At 52.5% G+C, this 19,127-nt stretch overlaps 1 protein-coding gene across 1 annotated transcript in view; it reads left to right on the plus strand.

Annotated features, from left to right (window-relative positions):
- LOC309561681 (microtubule-associated serine/threonine-protein kinase 2-like) overlaps nt 1-19,127 on the plus strand; it is a gene marked incomplete at its 3' end in the record, with an annotated part of 123,737 nt that overhangs the window by 44,307 nt on the left and 60,303 nt on the right. The window contains exon 3 of the mRNA XM_082265669.1: nt 5,947-6,089. Within this exon, the coding sequence (XP_082121795.1) occupies nt 5,947-6,089 (143 nt within the window). The remainder of the gene's footprint in view (nt 1-5,946; nt 6,090-19,127) is intronic.

Raw genomic sequence — 19,127 nt, forward strand, 5'->3', positions numbered from 1 at the left:
GGAGGGATAGGATGACCATTTTTTATCCCGGTCAGCCAAAACTGTGTCACCGCTGTGGAGAAAAGGGGCATTTTAGCTCCTCTTGTTCAGCTCTGATCTGTTCAGTGTGTCGGGGGCAGGGTCATGTGGCCAGGGACTGCACCCAGGCGATAAGGTGCAACCTGTGCCTGCGCCTTGGCCACCCCTACAGCCGATGTCCTGAAGCCTTGCATAATATGGATAGAGAGGTGATAGATGACCTCTTAAGGCTGGACAGGATGGAGGATGAGGCCCCTGGTGTACCACCCTCCTCTGCGGTGACTGACCCCCCTTGTCTTGTTCAGGATCCCTCCCCAGTCCCTGTGCCCACCCCTCCTGTATCTGTAAGTATTCCTTCTGTGTCTGTCCCTGTGTCCCCCCAGCCTACTGTCCCTGCTCCTCTTGTGTCAGAACCTTCCAAGTCTGTGCCCCCCAAGTCAGTTATTCCCGATAAATCTTCCCTTCCTAAGTGTGACCTTAAAGAAGCCCCCCACCCACCAGGAGTGGTAGAGGGTACCAAAAAGGGTGCTGCTGCGGCTTCCTCTGTAAAGAAGTCTTCTGTGAATACTTCAAAGAAGAAGAAGAAAACAAGAGATGAAAGCATCTCTGAATCTGACCTGCAGTACCTGGAGGAGAGAAGGAAGGTTGTGAGGCGGAAGAGACAGACGGTGAGGACGGAACAGGGACAGGATGCCCCAGTGTCTGTCCCCAACCGTTCTAGGGCTTCTGCTTGGGATATCTCCTCATCTGGGGATTCTTCTGAGCAGAATTCAGAAATTGAAATGGAGTTGGAGGAGGCTTCAAGAAAGAGAGAGGCTTCTGGTGATGAGCAGCAGAGGGGAGCTAAGAAGCAATCCACTCAATAACCCAAATGGCGGTTCCCCCTCCGTTAAAAGTGGTGACAATAAATGTCGCCAGTATTAAGTCGGTAAGAGCTCGTTCTATGGCCTTCTTTTTGTTCAGCCAATTAGATGCTGAAATTTTATTTTTGCAGGAGACTAGGCTCACCTCCTTGGCAGATATTCATATGGCCAAGAGAGAGTGGAGGTATGGTCCATCTTACTGGTCTCTTGCGGCCGAGCCTTACGGCGGGGTGGCGGTGTTGTTTAAAACCGGCATGGTAACTGTCCGGCGGGTTATTGAGGTGGAGATTGGGAGATGTATGGTCTTAGACGTTCTTGTGGGAGGGCAGGACCTGCGCCTAATTAATATTTATGGGCCGCACACAAAGTGGGACAGGAAATGCCTTTTTACAAGGATCAAGCCATTTCTTTTTACATCCCGGCAAGTGGTTTTTGGAGGTGACTTTAATACTGTGACTAGGCCCAAGGACAGGAAGGACTTCAAAGACCGGCTGGGATATGATAGCGTTTTTTTAAATAGTATGGTTAGGGATGCTGGTCTTGTGGATGTGCACATTAAGCACCTTCCGGATGACACAGGGTTCACCTTTCATCGAGGTAATAGTCAGAGTAGGATAGATAGGTTTTTTTTGAAGGAGGCCTCTGCTTTCTCACCCCCAGTGGTGCAGGCAGTGGAGTTCTCTGATCACTGTATGCTATCTGTGGTCTTGAATGCTTCAGACTTCCCTCAGAGGGGCAAAGGCATCTGGAGATTAAATTCGACTCTCCTTGAGGAAGAACATGTTAGACAATCCTTTGAGGAATTCTTTCAGGCACAGGTGACCATCCTGGACTTTTGTAGCAGCAAGGCTGAGTGGTGGGAGCTGACCAAAAAGAGGATTGCTGGATTCTTCAGGGGCCTAGCCAATAAAAAACAGTTTAATAGATACATGACCTACCAACGTTTGCGGAGGAAGCTGGATATTCTTGTCTCGAGAGGAGGAGATCCTGGGGCAATCTCTGAAGTGAAAATCCTCCTCAGGAAGTGTCAATATGACCGGCATACCTCTTTGGTTCTGGAGCGGGACTATGGGAAATACCACTCGCCTGACCCTTACCAGAACTGCAAACGGGGTGTAGCCGTTAAGATGGTCGTTGGCCTTAAGGATAGTACAGGTTCCTTGACAAAGTCCAGGTCAGGGATCCTGGAGGTCGTGAGGTCTTTTTATGCTGAACTTCTTGGGAGGAAGGAGCTTGACCGAGACAAGATGGAAAGCTTTTTGGACTCTACTCCAGGTCTAAATGGTGGAGATGTCCCTTTGATGAATTTGACAGAAGAGATCACAGTTGAAGAGGTGACGAGGGCAATTGAACAGCTTGCCATCAAAAAGTCACCTGGACCGGATGGTCTGACGGCTGAGTTTTACAAAGCCTTTAAGTCTATTCTGGCCCCACATTTGGTAGAGGTTTTTAACAGTTGTCTTGCGGAGGGGGTGCTTCCCCCTTCCATGAGACACTCAGCTGTGATTCTTCTTTCAAAAGGTAAAGATCCTTCGATGATTGAGAATTGGCGCCCCATCAGCCTTCTCAATGTCGATAGAAAGGTGCTGGCGAAGATACTTTTCTGGCGCCTATCGGCAGTAGCAGAGTCTTTGCTTTCTCGCCATCAGCACTGTTCGATCCAGGGTAGGAGCACCTTCACAGCGGTTTTAGCTGTCCGGGAGGCCTTGGAGCAGTGCAGGGCTGCAGGCTGGGGAAAGTATCTACTGGCATTGGATCAGGCAAAGGCTTTCGATCGTGTCAACCATGAGTACCTGTGGTTGCTCTTTAGTAAGTACGGTCTGCCGGGTGGTTTTGTCGATTGGTTAAAAGTTTTGTATAAGGGGGCAGAAAGCTTCCCTCTTGTTAATGGTTGGGTTGGACAGTCCTTTGAGGTTGGTTCTGGGGTGCGCCAGGGTTGTCCGCTGAGTCCCCTGCTCTATGTGTTTGCAATCGACCCCTTCACCAGGAGGCTAGAGAGCAGCATGTTGTGTGGGGTACCAGTGGGAATCCCGGGTGAGCCGCCTTTGAGGGTTGTTGCCTATGCGGATGATGTGTCAGTGATTGTCACTGGGACAGATGAAGCGGAGGAGGTGGTCTCTCTGACATCACGGTACTCTGAAGCATCAGGCTCCAAGATCAATCAGGAAAAGAGTGAAGTTTTTTGGATGGGAAAGGAAGGTGAGGGGTTTGATCTCCCGGACACCTTTCCAGTGCCCCAGGGAAAAATTAAGATATTAGGCATTGAATTTGGACCTGGCGATTATGGCCTCAAAAACTGGGAAGGCAGGCTGGAAGTTGCCAATACTAAGGTGGTCAGCTGGAAGAGATGGAAGTTATCTCTGAGGGAAAGGGTTGATCTGATTAAGACTTACCTGATACCGATCTTCTTGTATGTCAGCCCTGTCTGCATCTTGCCAGTGTCTCTCTATGCTAGGATCTATAGTGTGTTCTTCCAGATGCTGTGGGGGAACAGACTGAACCCCATCAAGAGGAATGTCACCTATCTATCCAGGAGGGAGGGTGGCTTAGGTATGGTCAACCCCGTTCTTTTCTTTTCACTGCTATTTCTCAAGTTTAACATTGGTAGTATGCTTGCAGTGGAACCTCCTGGATGGGCAGGCATGTTTAGATCTTGGTTTAGGCCTTTTCTGCGACTTTGGGAAGAAGGTGGCCAAGTGAAGAATCTCAGGGGTCATCGTGGTCAGCTCCCAGCCTATGTCGCTCCGTGTCTGAAGTTGCTGCGGCAGTGGCGACTGTCGGCTGAAGATCTCAGATCCGCTCCGAGGAAAGTCCTTATGAGCCGAGTCTTGAGTGAAGTCTTTCATGACCCACTGGCCTTAAGGGATTGCCCAGGCCCAATTTTGAGGGAAGGGTTAAGATTGATTAATTTGGCTAGAGTCCCCCTTAAATTCAGGGATCTGGCCTGGTTGTGCTTCCACGGGAGGCTCTATGTTCGGGGCAATTTGAAATTCCGCAGTGGGATGGATCGTGGTTGTCCTCGGGAGGAATGTGCAGGTGAGGAGGAGACTATGGACCATTTTCTGCTTCGTTGCCCTTTTAACATAGAGGTATACAAACAGGTTGGGCGGGCCCTCGGTGTTCCTTTCCTCTCCAGGCTGGGTTATGCTGAGTGGGTGTACGGAGCATTCAATACTGGTGGGGGCTTTTGTTTGGATACACTTTTTTTAGTTAGTTTAGTAGTCCGTTATTACACATGGAACGCACGGTGTCAGGTCACCCTTCGGCGTAAAATCCTTCCTGTTCAGGTGGTGGTGTGTGACATTCTGCATGAGGTGGGGAAGATTCGGGCGCTTGAGAGAGACAAGTGGGGTCACAGGGCTTGGCTGAAGGCGTGGAGGGGTTTCAAGCCTCCCTGACTGCCAGGAGTCTCTTTCCCGGGTGTGGCTTTCTGTCTCTTATCACCCTAGATTTTTTCTTAATGCTTAGTTTTTGATAAATGGCTGCATACATAGGTGATGGGTTGTGCCTCTTAGGCCCTCTCTGCTGCTTTATGTAAATAGTTTTCTAAGAATGTTGGAAGTGGATTATGTATATATTGTATATATTCTGCACATGGATGTGAATTCCTTTGTTTTTTTCTGTTGGAATATTGTACTATAGTTCTGTTTTTTACTTTTGTATAAAATATGTTGCTTGATTCTTTTCAATAAAAGATCAATAGTGCCCCATCATTGGTGTCAGTGGGAGGAATAGTGCCCCATCATTGGTGTCAGCTCTCTTTTATGATTTCCATGAAATGCGTTGCCTTCATTCTGCTATGTAAATGATGAGTATGGGGGTTGCGGGCCCTCAGGGAAAGCGGTCACAGAGGGGGATGGTCGCTCCCGTGAATCAAATCTTAATGCACATTTATTAGAGAAGACAGAGGGGCGAGTCGGCCACAATGCCTACCTGGACCTTTATTCCATCTATTGAGCGTTGCTCCTGCGTTGCTCCTGCGTTTCTCCTGCGTTTCTCCTGCGTTTCTCCTGCGTTTCTCCTGCGTTGCCCTTGGGTTGCTCCTGCGTTGCTCCTGCGTTGCTCCTGGGTTTCTCCTGGGTTTCTCCTGCGTTTCTCCTGGTTTTCTCCTGCGTTTCTCCTGCGTCGCCCTTGGGTTTCTCCTGTGTTTCTCCTGTGTTTCTCCTGCGTTTCTCCTGGTTTTCTCCTGCGTTTCTCCTGCGTCGCCCTTGGGTTGCTCCTGTGTTTCTCCTGTGTTTCTCCTGGGTTTCTCCTGGGTTTCTCCTGGGTTTCTCCTGGGTTTCTCCTGGGTTTCTCCTGGGTTTCTCCTGCGTTTCTCCTGCGTTGCCCTTGGGTTGCTCCTGGGTTTCTCCTGGGTTTCTCCTGGGTTGCTCCTGGGTTTCTCCTGGGTTTCTCCTGCGTTTCTCCTGCGTTGCCCTTGGGTTGCTCCTGCGTTGCCCTTGGGTTGCTCCTGCGTTGCTCCTGCGTTGCTCCTGCGTTTCTCCTGCGTTGCCCTTAGGTTGCTCCTGCGTTGCTCCTGCGTTGCCCTTGGGTTGCTCCTGCGTTGCTCCTGTGTTGCTCCTGCGTTGCCCTTGGGTTGCTCCTGCGTTGCTCCTGTGTTGCTCCTGTGTTGCTCCTGGGTTGCTCCTGCGTTTCTCCTGCGTTGCCCTTGGGTTGCTCCTGCGTTGCCCTTGGGTTGCTCCTGCGTTTCTCCTGTGTTGCTCCTTGCCTTTATACTGCTGTGTGAGTTCTCTTCACAGTTTACTTTTGTAGCTTTTTGTGTATTTCTTTTATATCTTGGAAACTTCAGAAATATTTGAAACAGAAAATAAATGGAGTGTGGGGGGGTGGGGCGGGGTTATTTAGACCCCTTGTGATCACAATAAATGAAAAGTAAAAAAAAAAAAAATTTAAATAAAAATTTTAAAGGCCTCCCCCCCCCCCCCCCCCTCACTCTCACTCACATACATGAATGCAGTCCCCGGTGTGGCTCGTGGTTTCCCTTCGTTGCGGGTTTCGTGTCGCTGTTTGCGGAGGTTTTGTCATCTCTGGGATTTGATGGAATTTTATTTTTTTTTTCTTCCAGGAAAACAGCTCCTCCCCCTCTCTAGCAGTGCGCACAGCGGCGTGGGTCAGCTAACATGGCAGCCCCCGGGAGAATCGTCCAATCTGGTCCGGATGAGGAACCAATCTCTGGGCCAATCCGCTCCTTCTCTAACCGCCGGCCTGGTGAGTCTTCCTATCAACTGATGTCATTACCCCGCCCCCATCTTCCTGCCGCTCTCTGGATGGCGCTATGATTATTATTCCTGTACTGGGATGGAGGCGGACAGTCTGGGCTGTTATCGGGGTTGCTGGGATTGGGTGACTGCGATTGGTTGGGGTGGTATTATTGGAGGGTGCTCCAATTGGGTGACTGTGATCTGGAGGGGGGGTGCTGTGATTGGGGGGGGGGTGCTGTGATTGGGGGGGTTGTGATTGGGGGGGGGGTTGTGATTGGGGACTGTCTGTGTGCCCCCTATGACGGATCAGTGATGGTCAGGCCTGGTCATGCAGCGTCACAGCGGACACAGGATTGGATGTCGGAGATTTCGTCCCTTTTGGGAGAAATTACAAATTTTATCATAACTGTCACCTCAGTACCCCCACACCAAAGTCACCCCCCCCCAATATTCATGCATATAGTGGTACAGATTGGCCCCATGGCCTTTATTATGGAGCTGCCCCCCCCCCATATGGCATTAGTATGGAATTCCATATTAATGGCCATAGGGGGAGAAGTGCTATCCCACTGTTTGCATCAGAACTGAGGGCTCTGGAGAGAAGTACTGAGACCGGGGGGCTGGGATGTTTTCATGAAGCTATGTACCGCCCCCTGCTGGCCCCTCCCATCCACCATGATCTTCCTGCATTGCATAGAGAAGCACAGAGCCCCGGTGATGATAAAAATGTAAGGGTTGTAATGGAGATGAAAAGGTTTTATTAATACATTTTATTAGCATGTTGATGGGGGGGATGGGGGCACCAAGGAAAGCAAAATATAAGCAGGGCTTCCTTATATAATGAGTAGACATGGCTGCCCATAGAGGGAGGTCCATGTGTACAATAGAAGACACGCAGGTATGGTTTCTCCAGGAAGGGGGGGGGGGGGTGTGTGCTTAGTGTTGGGGGGGCTTTCTGCGCTGTGCTCAGCTCTTGTGGGCGGATTATCGCTCTCCGGTACGGCTGCACCATGAATTGTCCCGGTGAGGGCTGCGGAGGCCTTCCTTACACAATGTATGGGGAAGTTCCTTGCTGGATGTTAAGTCTCTCCCCCTCCCCCCCCTCTCTGCGTCCCGGATGAAGTCTCACCCCCCCCCCTCTCTGCATCCCGAATGATGGGCCCCCACCCTCTCTGCATCCCAGATGATGGCTGCCCCCCCCCTCTGCATCCCAGATGATGCCCCCCCCTCTGCATCCCAGATGATGCCCCCCCCTCTGCATCCCAGATGATGCCCCCCCCTCTGCATCCCAGATGATGCCCCCCCCTCTGCATCCCAGATTATGGCTGCCCCCCCCTCTGCATCCCAGATGATGCCCCCCCCTGCATCCCAGATGATGCCCCCCCCTGCATCCCGGATGATGCCCCCCCCCCCCTGCATCCCGGATGATGCCCCCCCCCCCCTGCATCCCGGATGATGCCCCCCCCCCCCTGCATCCCGGATGATGGCTCACCCCCTCTCTGCATCCCAGATGATGCCCCCCCCTCTCTGCATCCCAGATGATGGCTGCCCCCCCCCTCTGCATCCCGGATGATGGCTCACCCCCTCTCTGTATCCTGGATGATGGCTCTCCCCCCCCTCTCTGCGTCCCGGTTGATGGCTTTCCCCCCCCTGCATCCTGAATGATCATCTTCCCCCCCCCCCCCCCTCTGCATGTTCGTCCACTGTGAGGGGTGCAAGATGCCGGGGGGGGGGGGGGGGGGTGGGGCTCTCCGCTCTGCTCCTCATTAGAGAGGATGTGTGCAGCTGCTGCACTGAGTGTATTGTCAGCTCTGGAGGAGAGACTCCTGCCAACAGCTTGGCCTGAACAAATCTCTCCCAGCCAACCGAGGATCTTCCTTCCTTCTTCCCCCTCCCCCCCCCCCCGTGTCATCATCTCTGCTCTCTACAACCTGACTCCTCCTCCTCCTATCATCTCTCCGTCCGTGAAGTGCTGATTATTATTATACAGAAATATTATACCGGATTTATTTTGATTTATAATATAGAGGAATTATACAGAATTATTATTGTTTGTATTCAGGAATTATCATTAATAATATTATTATTATAGCCAGAATTTTATTATTTTTATTATAAATTTTTATTAGGTTTTCAAAAAAAAAAAAATCTACAGAATAACTTGTCATACATGTATTGCCATAAACTTAAGGAAAACACAACATAACGGGATAGTAGAGATCTATCGATGGAATCCAATAGAGAAGATATTTTATGTTCCCAAAATGAGTTTAACAAATGCAACTTATTTACCAAAAAATAGAGAAAATGAAGAAAGCCGCCCATATTATATTACTGATATAAGCATATCTTTGCCGGGTGCTTACGGGTTATGGAAGGGGGGATGGAGCTCTGTCTGTGTGTCTTCAACTCTCTGCTGCCATCTGCTGGATGAGAGTGATTGGCTTTCTACTGGTTTTATATCCACTCACCGGACACTTTATTAGGTACACCTTGCTAGTAGTGGGTCGGACCCCCTTTTTGCCTTCATTCTTCATGGCAAAGATACAACAAGGTGTTGGTAATGTTCCCAGATTTGTCGGCTGCACATCCATGATGCCAATCTCCCGTTCCACCACATCCCAAAGGGTCTCTATTGGATGAGATGTGGTGAGTGTGGAGGCCATTGGAGGACAGTGACCTCATTGTCATGGTGAAGAAACCAGTGGTGAGATGATTGGAGCTCTGTGACATGGTGCATTATCCTGCTGGGAGGAGCCATCAGAAGATGGGGACACTGTAGTCATAAAGGGATGGACATGGTCAGCAACAATACTCAGGTAGGGGGTGGGGTTTATACCACTAAAGGGGCCCAAAGTGTGCCAAGCCCCCCCCCCCACACCAGTACACCCCCACCACCAACCTGAACCGTAAATCCCCCCTCCTCCCCCCTCAGACTTCACTTGCAGCATGCTAGATTCCAGTGTTGAAGCCAGAGACCAGGCGGCTGGCATTTTCTTCTACTCAGTTATTTGTGGATCCGGGGGTGGTGTTGTGTAATGGGTGTATGGAGGATGCTTTGTTGGCCGGTTATCTTCTTTCTCCTTGGTGCTGCTCAGAGATCGCACTCTGCCCCCCGCACTCTGGCCCCCCGCACTCTGGCCCCCCGCACTCTGGCCCCCCGCACTCTGGCCCCCCGCACTCTGGCCCCCCGCACTCTGGCCCTCCCGCACTCTGGCCCTCCCGCACTCTGGCCCCCCCGCACTCTGGCCCCCCCGCACTCTGGCCCCCCGCACTCTGGCCCCCCCAGGAACTTCCTTCCAATGTCCCCATGTGGCTTTCATGTGATCTCAGCCGCCATTGGTCAGTATATTCAGTGTACATCCAGCCAATGAGGAATGGGTCAGTTTGTACGTGTAATACAGTGACTGAAATGTGAAGGAGTACAGAAGCCGTCCTGTCACTGATTATAAAATATGCAGAAGAGTAGAATTCTCCCCCGACCAATACTGGGATCTTCACTCTCTTGTAGCGCTACAGCAGAATCTTCTCTCACTTCTGGGAGGGTCCAGTAATGGCATTCTGTGCTTCAAACTGGCCCCACCCCCTGACCCCTGTGTCATGCAGTGGCCCCACCCCCTTGCCCCAATCACACGGGTGCCACACCCCTTGCCCCTTTGTCTTACGGTGGCTCCACCCCCTTGTCACATGTAATGCTGTGGCTCCGCCCAATGTCAGGTAGTGGCCCCACCCCCCTTTGCCTGTGTCACGCCGGGGTCCACCCCCTTTGCCCGTGTCACGTCGGGGTCCACCCCCTTTGCCCGTGTCACGTCGGGGTCCACCCCCTTTGCCCGTGTCACGTCGGGGTCCACCCCCTTTGCCCGTGTCACGTCGGGGTCCACCCCCGTGACCCTGTGCCACGCTGTGGCTCCACCCCCGTGACCCTGTGCCACGCTGTGGCTCCACCCCCGTGACCCTGTGCCACGCTGTAGCTCCACCCCCTTGACCCTGTGCCACACTGTGGCTCTGCTGGCTGGCTCTTCTGCATTTTGTTGGCTGCACCTGCTGGCCTCTTCTACATGCTGAGTTTCCAGCTGTGGCCCCGTCTGTCATCATTAAGCGACAGAGAGAAGAGGTGATAGACGGGGAGTATTCGGCCCCTTTCACACTTGGATGACTCAAGTTTGGGCCAACCTTGGAGTGCAACTTTCATGTGACTTTGAATGGGTGCCACTTGGATACGACTTTTGGCTTTGACCAGTTGTAACAGACAAGTGTTGCATTGTATAACATTCAGGTACGACTTTCATGCAACTTCTGAGGGTTACCATTGAAGTTTATGGCCCTCGAGTTGCATGAAAGTCGGATCAAAGTAGTGCAGGAACTACTCTGAAGTTGCTGCAACTTTAAAGCTGTTTTATTCCACAAAACAAAAACAACAAACCCTGCAGGACAAAGGTATAATGTGTGGGGTGCATCGCATACTAGCACATTATGAAATACTTACTTTAGAACGAAGTCCCGACACGGTCACCCGGACACCGCTGAGGCAGCTGCCATGTTCCCTCGGCGCCTCTTCTGGGTTCGGCGGCTCCGGTGCTGTGAGTGGCCAGAGCCGTGATGACATCACTCCCACGCATGCGCGGGGGAGTTCACTTTCCAGCAAGGAGCTCTGAAGATACGCCGGACCTTCAAGGCGTGTGCGCTGCTGGTGTCAGTGTCTGCATGCAGGGTGAATATCTCCTAAGCCGTGCAGGTCTAGGAGATATTCATTTTACCTACAGGTAATCCTTATTATAGGCCGCATTATAGACTTCTCTGTAGGTAAAAGGTAAAAACCGGAGTGTACTGCCACTTTAAGTTGCGCATACATGAATGGTTATCATTGGAGAATATGGGGAACGCCATGTTGTGCAACTCTGATGTCCAAAGTTGCATGAGAAGTTGCACAAGTGTGAATGGGGGCCTTAGTGTAATCCCCAAATCTATTGGCATTGTGCAAATTATCTAACCCAGAGATCCTACCAGTGACATCACTTCCTGTTGCATGCTAGAAAGGGCTAAGCCACAGTCTCTCAATTAGCTGTGTTCTGATAGGCTGCCAGACATTGAGGTAAGAGTGCTCACAGCAGGCTGATAATATCGGTGCTCATTGAGAAGCCATACCGGAGCGCCTTTCCTGTCCCTGGAGCGGGCGGCCAGGTCCCCGGAGCGCACAGCTAATAGTCCTTATCCTTGCCTGTATCTGCCCAGGATCAGATCATCCCACCATAGTGCAATGCCAGACATGGGCAGCAGGTGGCAGCACAGGACAGTTTTCTCATTTCCTTGTGCTGTCCTCTGTGTGTGCCAGGAATGGTTTTCCGGGTCTGTCCTGAAATGCCAACAAACTTCAATATCCTTCTTAGTGATAATTCCCTCCGCTCAGACTGAGGGTGTCCCACCCCGCAGGCACCACATGCTGCACAGCAGCGGATCTCACCCGGCTGGGATTTGTAGTTCCAGTGATCAGTCTTCTATTCCAGGTGGGGGGCAGGAAGTGTACTGGAAGGACGGATAATAGAATCCTGGGTCAGCGCTGTGCTGCGTCATTGCTGGATCACCCACCACAGATAGGGGGCGCTCTGACAGCATTCTTACTGCACACACAACTCTACAAATCTGATTCCTCAGCAATGATGTCTTCTGCAGGAAATGTCCCCATTGTGGGAGGGGCAGAGACAAACTACTGCAGGAAATCTCCCCATTGTGGGAGGGGCAGAGACACAAACTACTGCAGGAAATCTCCCCATTGTGGGAGGGGCAGAGACACAAACTACTGCAGGAAATCTCCCCATTGTGGGAGGGGCAGAGACACAAACTACTGCAGTAAATCTCTTCTTTGTGGGAGGGGCAGAGACACAAACCACTGCAGGAAATCTCCCCATTGTGGGAGGGGCAGAGACACAAACTACTGCAGGAAACCTCTTCTTTGTGGGAGGGGCAGAGACACAAACTACTGCAGGAAACCTCTTCTTTGTGGGAGGGGCAGAGACACAAACCACTGCAGGAAATCTCCCCATTGTGGGAGGGGCAGAGACACAAACTACTGCAAGAAATCTCCCAATTGTGGGAGGGGCAGAGACACAAACCACTGCAGGAAATCTCCCCATTGTGGGAGGGGCAGAGACACAAACTACTGCAAGAAATCTCCCCATTGTGGGAGGGGCAGAGACACAAACTACTGCAAGAAATCTCCCAATTGTGGGAGGGGCAGAGACACAAACTTTAAAAAGGATTTCCAGCTGTAAATTTGAGTGAAATTGTAGATTGGTTTCACATGGAGAACATTTTATTTACTCTTCATAGATAAACACAGAGAATTGTGATTGTAGAATGCTGGTTGCCTGGCAGTCATGCTGACTCTCCAGCTTTATTAGTCAGTGACCCAAAACAAACATACAGGGATGAATGTTGCAGGCCGGGTGGGTGAACGGCTTTGAACCCCGAAGCTGTCAGTAAAGGGCCCCGTGTGCCCCCGGAATACATCGTCTGATATGCTTGGATTGGAGGTTGTGACCACTAGGTGGCGTGCTGAGGATATAGCCGGACTCTGCTGGGGGGAAATAAAGCTGTAGGAGGAATGCGGAGCCCCTGGGGGGGGGGGGGGGGGTGGCGGTGACCCCGTCACCCTAATCCTTCTGAAGAAAGGGATTATTTTCCTCATGGAAATTGCTAATTTCAGAGCAGATTAGAGAGAGATGAAAAGTGCGGAACGCGGAGCACTTCCTGTGGAGGGAGATAATCCATCCCATAATAATCCCATTGCTGGGAATGAGGTCATAGAACAACCCCCCCCCCCCCCCCCGACATCCTAATCCGTCCAGAAAATGAAGCTTCTCTTCTTCTGATGGATTAGATGATATGAAGAGCGATCTGAGGGGGGCTCTTCACATCCCCCACTGAACCGCCTCCGGACATGTTGTCTGTTAATGTGCCCGCCTGTGCCCCCCCGACAATCTCTCTCCATAGGGACAGCGCCATCTTTGTACAGGCATCATCCCAGGGACTCCATCTACTTCCTGCAATGAGATGAGTCGTATAAATCCTGGTGCCTTGGTTACAATGTACAGTCTGATCACTGAGGGAGGGGGGACTGGGGAAATGCCTCCTTCTCCTTCTTCTACAAAGTTACAATGTACAGTCTGATCACTGAGGGAGGGGGGACTGAGGAAATGCCACCGCCTCATCCTCCTATAAAGTTACAATGCATAGTCTGATTACTTAAAATAAGAAATATGCCATGCACAGAGTGGCCACAAACCTCCTTTTCTGGGGTCCCCTGCTGGTTCTCTTGGCTCCTCCTCTTCTAGGGTCCCCCGCTGGCTCTCTTGGCTCCTCCTTTTCTGGTGTCCCCCGTTGGCTCTCTTGGCTCCTCCCTTTCCTTGTCTGCCCCTATACCAAGCCTCTTCCTTTGGGGTCAGATGTGCAGGCATGCTATTAAGCTGGGCTGTGTGTGTCTATTGACATACACAGCGTGGCTCAGCTGTGTCCCCTCCGCTCTCTTCTCCCAGGATTTGATTGACAGCAACGGGAGCCAATGGCTCTCGCTGCTACCTCTGTGCCTGTGAATGCGGAGAGAGGGGAGAGCGTACAGAAGGGGAACAGTGCTGGATGGATGGATGACTCTGGTTAGTATGGGGGGCGGGGGTGATACTACTACAGAACATTGTTGATCTTGCAGGGAATGTTATGACTTTAGACTTTGCAGGTGGGGGTTCCATAGTGAGGGATGAGATGGGAGTCTGTGTGCTGCAGGTGGGGGGATCCATAGTGAGGGATGAGATGGGAGTCTGTGGGCTGCAGGTGGGGGATCCTTAGTGAGGGATGAGATGGGAGTCTGTGTGCTGCAGGTGGGGATCCATAGTGAGGGATGAGATGGGAGTCTGTGTGCTGTAGGTGGGGATCCATAGTGAGGGATGAGATGGGAGTCTGTGTGCTGCAGGTGGGGGATCCATAGTGAGGGATGAGATGGGAGTCTGTGTGCTGCAGGTGGGGGATCCATAGTGAGGGATGAGATGGGAGTCGGTGTGCTGCAGGCGGGGATCCATAGTGAGGGGTGAGATGGGAGTCTGTGTGCTGCAGGTGGGGGATCCATAGTGAGGGATGAGATGGGAATCTGTGTGCTGCAGGTGGGGGATCCATAGTGAGGGATGAGATGGGAGTCTGTGTGCTGCAGGTGGGGGATCCATAGTGAGGGATGAGATGGGAGTCTGTGTGCTGCAGGTGGGGGATCCATAGTGAGGGATGAGATGGGAGTCTGTGTGCTGCAGGTGGGGGATCCATAGTGAGGGATGAGATGGGAGTCTGTGTGCTGCAGGTGGGGAGATCCATAGTGAGGGATGAGATGGGAGTCTGTGTGCTGCAGGTGGGGGATCCATAGTGAGGGATGAGATGGGAGTCTGTGTGCTGCAGGTGGGGGGGATCCATAGTGAGGGATGAGATGGGAGTCTGTGTGCTGCAGGTGGAGATCCATAGTGAGGGTGAGATGGGAGTCTGTGTGCTGCAGGTGGGGGATCCATAATGAGGGATGAGATGGGAGTCTGTGTGCTGCAGGTGGGGGATCCATAGGGAGGGATGAGATGGGAGTCTGCGTGCTGCAGGTGGGGGATCCATAGTGAGGGATGAGATGGGAGTCTGTGTGCTGCAGGTGGGGGATCCATAGTGAGGGATGAGATGGGAGTCTGTGTGCTGCAGGTGGGGGATCCATAGTGAGGGATGAGATGGGAGTCTGTGTGCTGCAGGTGGGGGATCCATAGTGAGGGATGAGATGGGAGTCTGTGTGCTGCAGGTGGGGAGATCCATAGTGAGGGATGAGATGGGAGTCTGTGTGCTGCAGGTGGGGGATCCATAGTGAGGGATGAGATGGGAGTCTGTGTGCTGCAGGTGGGGGGGATCCATAGTGAGGGATGAGATGGGAGTCTGTGTGCTGCAGGTGGAGATCCATAGTGAGGGTGAGATGGGAGTCTGTGTGCTGCAGGTGGGGGATCCATAATGAGGGATGAGATGGGAGTCTGTGTGCTGCAGGTGGGGGATCCATAGGGAGGGATGAGATGGGAGTCTGCGTGCTGCAGGTGGGGGATCCATAGTGAGGGATGAGATGGGAGTCTGTGTGCTGCAGGTGGGGGATCCATAGTGAGGGATGAGATGGGAGTCTGTGTGCTGCAGGTGGGGGGATCCATAGTGAGGGATGAGATGGGAGTCTGTGTGCTGCAGGTGGGGGGATCCATAGTGAGGGATGAGATGGGAGTCTGTGTGCTGCAGGTGGGGGATCCATAGTGAGGGATGAGATGGGAGTCTGTGTGCTGCAGGTGGGGAGATCCATAGTGAGGGATGAGATGGGAGTCTGTGTGCTGCAGGTGGGGGATCCATAGTGAGGGATGAGATGGGAGTCTGTGTGCTGCAGGTGGGGGATCCATAGTGAGGGGTGAGATGGGAGTCTGTGTGCTGCAGGCGGGGATCCATAGTGAGGGATGAGATGGGAGTCTGTGTGCTGCAGGTGGGGGATCCATAGTGAGGGATGAGATGGGAGTCTGTGTGCTGTAGGTGGGGATCCATAGTGAGGGATGAGATGGGAGTCTATGTGCTGCAGGTGGGGAGATCCATAGTGAGGGGTGAGATGGGAGTCTGTGTGCTGCAGGTGGGGGATCCATAGTGAGGGATGAGATGGGAGTCTGTGTGCTGCAGGTGGGGAGATCCATAGTGAGGGATGAGATGGGAGTCTGTGTGCTGCAGGTGGGGGATCCATAGTGAGGGATGAGATGGGAGTCGGTGTGCTGCAGGAGGGGATCCATAGCGAGGGGTGAGATGGGAGTCTGTGTGCTGCAGGTGGGGGATCCATAGTGAGGGATGAGATGGGAGTCTGTGTGCTGCAGGTGGGGGATCCATAGTGAGGGATGAGATGGGAGTCTGTGTGCTGCAGGTGGGGGATCCATAGTGAGGGATGAGATGGGAGTCTGTGTGCTGCAGGTGGGGGGGATCCAAAGTGAGGGATGAGATGGCAGTCTGTGTGCTGCAGGTGGGGGATCCATAGTGAGGGGTGAGATGGGAGTCTGTGTGCTGCAGGTGGGGGATCCATAGTGAGGGATGAGATGGGAGTCTGTGTGCTGCAGTTGGGGGATCCATAGTGAGGGATGAGATGGGAGTCTGTGTGCTCTAGGTGGGGATCCATAGTGAGGGATGAGATGGGAGTCTGTGTGCTGCAGGTGGAGATCCATAGTGAGAGTGAGATGGGAGTCTGTGTGCTGCAGGTGGGGGATCCATAGTGAGGGGTGAGATGGGAGTCTGTGTGCTGCAGGTGGGGATCCATAGTGAGGGATGAGATGGGAGTCTGTGTGCTGCAGGTGGGGATCCATAGGGAGGGATGAGATGGGAGTCTGTGTGCTGCAGGTGGGGAGATCCATAGTGAGGGATAAGATGGGAGTCTGTGTGCTGCAGGTGGGGGATCCATAGTGAGGGATGAGATGGGAGTCTGTGTGCTGCAGGTGGGGATCCATAGTGAGGGATGAGATGGGAGTCTGTGTGCTGCAGGCGGGGATCCATAGTGAGGGATGAGATGGGAGTCTGTGTGCTGCAGGTGGGAGATCCATAGTGAGGGGTGAGATGGGAGTCTGTGTGCTGCAGGTGGGGATCCATAGTGAGGGGTGAGATGGGAGTCTGTGTGCTGCAGGTGGGGGATCCATAGTGAGGGGTGAGATGGGAGTCTGTGTGCTGCAGGTGGGGGGATCCATAGTGAGGGATGAGATGGGAGTCTGTGTGCTGCAGGTGGGGATCCATAGTGAGGGATGAGATGGGAGTCTGTGTGCTGCAGGTGGGGGATCCATAGTGAGGGGTGAGATGGGAGTCTGTGTGCTGCAGGTGGGGGATCCATAGTGAGGGGTGAGATGGGAGTCTGTGTGCTGCAGGTGGGGGATCCATAGTGAGGGATGAGATGGCAGTCTGTGTGCTGCATTTGGGGGATCCATAGTGAGGGATGAGATGGGAGTCTGTGTGCTGTAGGTGGGGATCCATAGTGAGGGATGAGATGGGAGTCTGTGTGCTGTAGGTGGGGATCCATAGTGAGGGATGAGATGGGAGTCTGTGTGCTGCAGGTGGGGAGATCCATAGTGAGGGGTGAGATGGGAGTCTGTGTGCTGCAGGTGGGGGATCCATAGTGACGGATGAGATGGGAGTCTGTGTGCTGGAGGTGGGGATCCATAGTGAGGGATGAGATGGGAGTCTGTGTGCTGCAGGTGGGAGATCCATAGTGAGGGATGAGATGGGAGTCTGTGTGCTGCAGGTGGGGGATCCATAGTGAGGGATGAGATGGGAGTCTGTGTGCTGCAGGTGGGAGATCCATAGTGAGGGATGAGATGGGAGTCTGTGTGCTGCAGGTGGGGTATCCATAGTGAGGGATGAGATGGGAGTCTGTGTGCTGCAGGTGAGGGATCCTTAGTGAGGGATGAGATGGGAGTCTGTGTGCTGCAGGTGGGGTATCCATAGTGAGGGATGAGATGGGAGTCTGTGTGCTGCAGGTGGGGGATCCATAGTGAGGGATGAGATGGGAGTCTGTGTGCTGCAGGTGGGGGGATCCATAGTGAGGGATGAGATGGGAGTCTGTGTGCTGCAGGTGGGGGGATCCATAGTGAGGGATGAGATGGGAGTCTGTGTGCTGCAGGTGAGGGATCCTTAGTGAGGGATGAGATGGGAGTCTGTGTGCTGCAGGTGGGGTATCCATAGTGAGGGATGAGATGGGAGTCTGTGTGCTGCAGGTGGGGGATCCATAGTGAGGGGTGAGATGGGAGTCTGTGTGCTGCAGGTGGGGGGATCCATAGTGAGGGATGAGATGGGAGTCTGTGTGCTGCAGGTGGGGGGATCCATAGTGAGGGATGAGATGGGAGTCTGTGCTGCAGGTGAGGGGAGCTCTCTGCATATCGCTGACATCTTGTAATGGGGGGGGGGGAGGCTGGGAGTGCCCCCGGTGGATGGTGATGACAGTGCGGTCTTGGTGCATGTGACCCCCGTCCAGGCCTGTTGGTGGATTTTGCCGTCTGCATTCCTGGGCTCGGAGTGGGTTTTTGCTGCGGCTAAATGTCAGCTCAGTGGGACTGGAATTCCACATTGTGAGCCGTAATCCCGACCGCGTGTTCTCACATCCCCCGCATCACAGAAACAACTTTATTATACCATGTGGATATACCATCGTCTGCCAATACACGGATTACATCTACCGTCCATCCAGCCCTGAGATTTACACAGCTCTGTCTGGAAGGAGAACTGATCACATTCATCTACCCCTTCTGTCACGATTGGCCACGGCGACTAACTAACCGAGTAATAAGACTTGCTGTGACACTTTCATAGCCCGCACTGCCTTTGGCCACCACTAGAGGGAGACTCCACTCCAATCCAGCTGGCTGACCACACACAGGTAGATGCAAATCTTACATACAATCTGGTGTACTCTAAGGGTTGGGGAGCAGTTTAGCAATTACTACCCCCTACTGAGATTCCTCCAGCTATCCTACAAGCTAGAACCCCGGTGTTAATCACTCTTCCCACTGCCCACACACCACAAACGATAGCCTGCCACCACCCAACAGTTTGTCCTCAGACTGGTCTGCTGGGCCACTACACACACACAGATCTCCGTCTGGTTTACAATCTGCATGCAATCTGCCAACACGCAGTGCAATTGCATACAGATTGGCATGTAGCTTAGACCAAGCAATTAGGCACAAAAATGCAACAATCTCTCCAGAGATATGAGTCCTAGCTTAGTACACAGAAGTCACTTATTATTTTTATAATTTAATATCCCGAAAGTGGGCAGTGCATAAAAAATATATACAAAGCAAAAGGAGTTACAAAAGATAAAGACACACAATTGGCAATTTGCTATGAAAATAAAAAGGAATAAAAACAGAAATAAATTTTACCGAAGCTTATCCCTTGGTAGAAGCATACCGGAAACCGTGTGGGGACTCCCCAGTTTAGAACTGGCTTTATGGAAGAACCATGTCCATATCTCAGGTTCCCCAATTTATTG

Source organism: Pelophylax lessonae, assembly GCF_965119305.1.
Source record: "Pelophylax lessonae genome assembly, chromosome: 8".
In the NCBI taxonomy this organism is placed as follows: domain Eukaryota; kingdom Metazoa; phylum Chordata; class Amphibia; order Anura; family Ranidae; genus Pelophylax; species Pelophylax lessonae.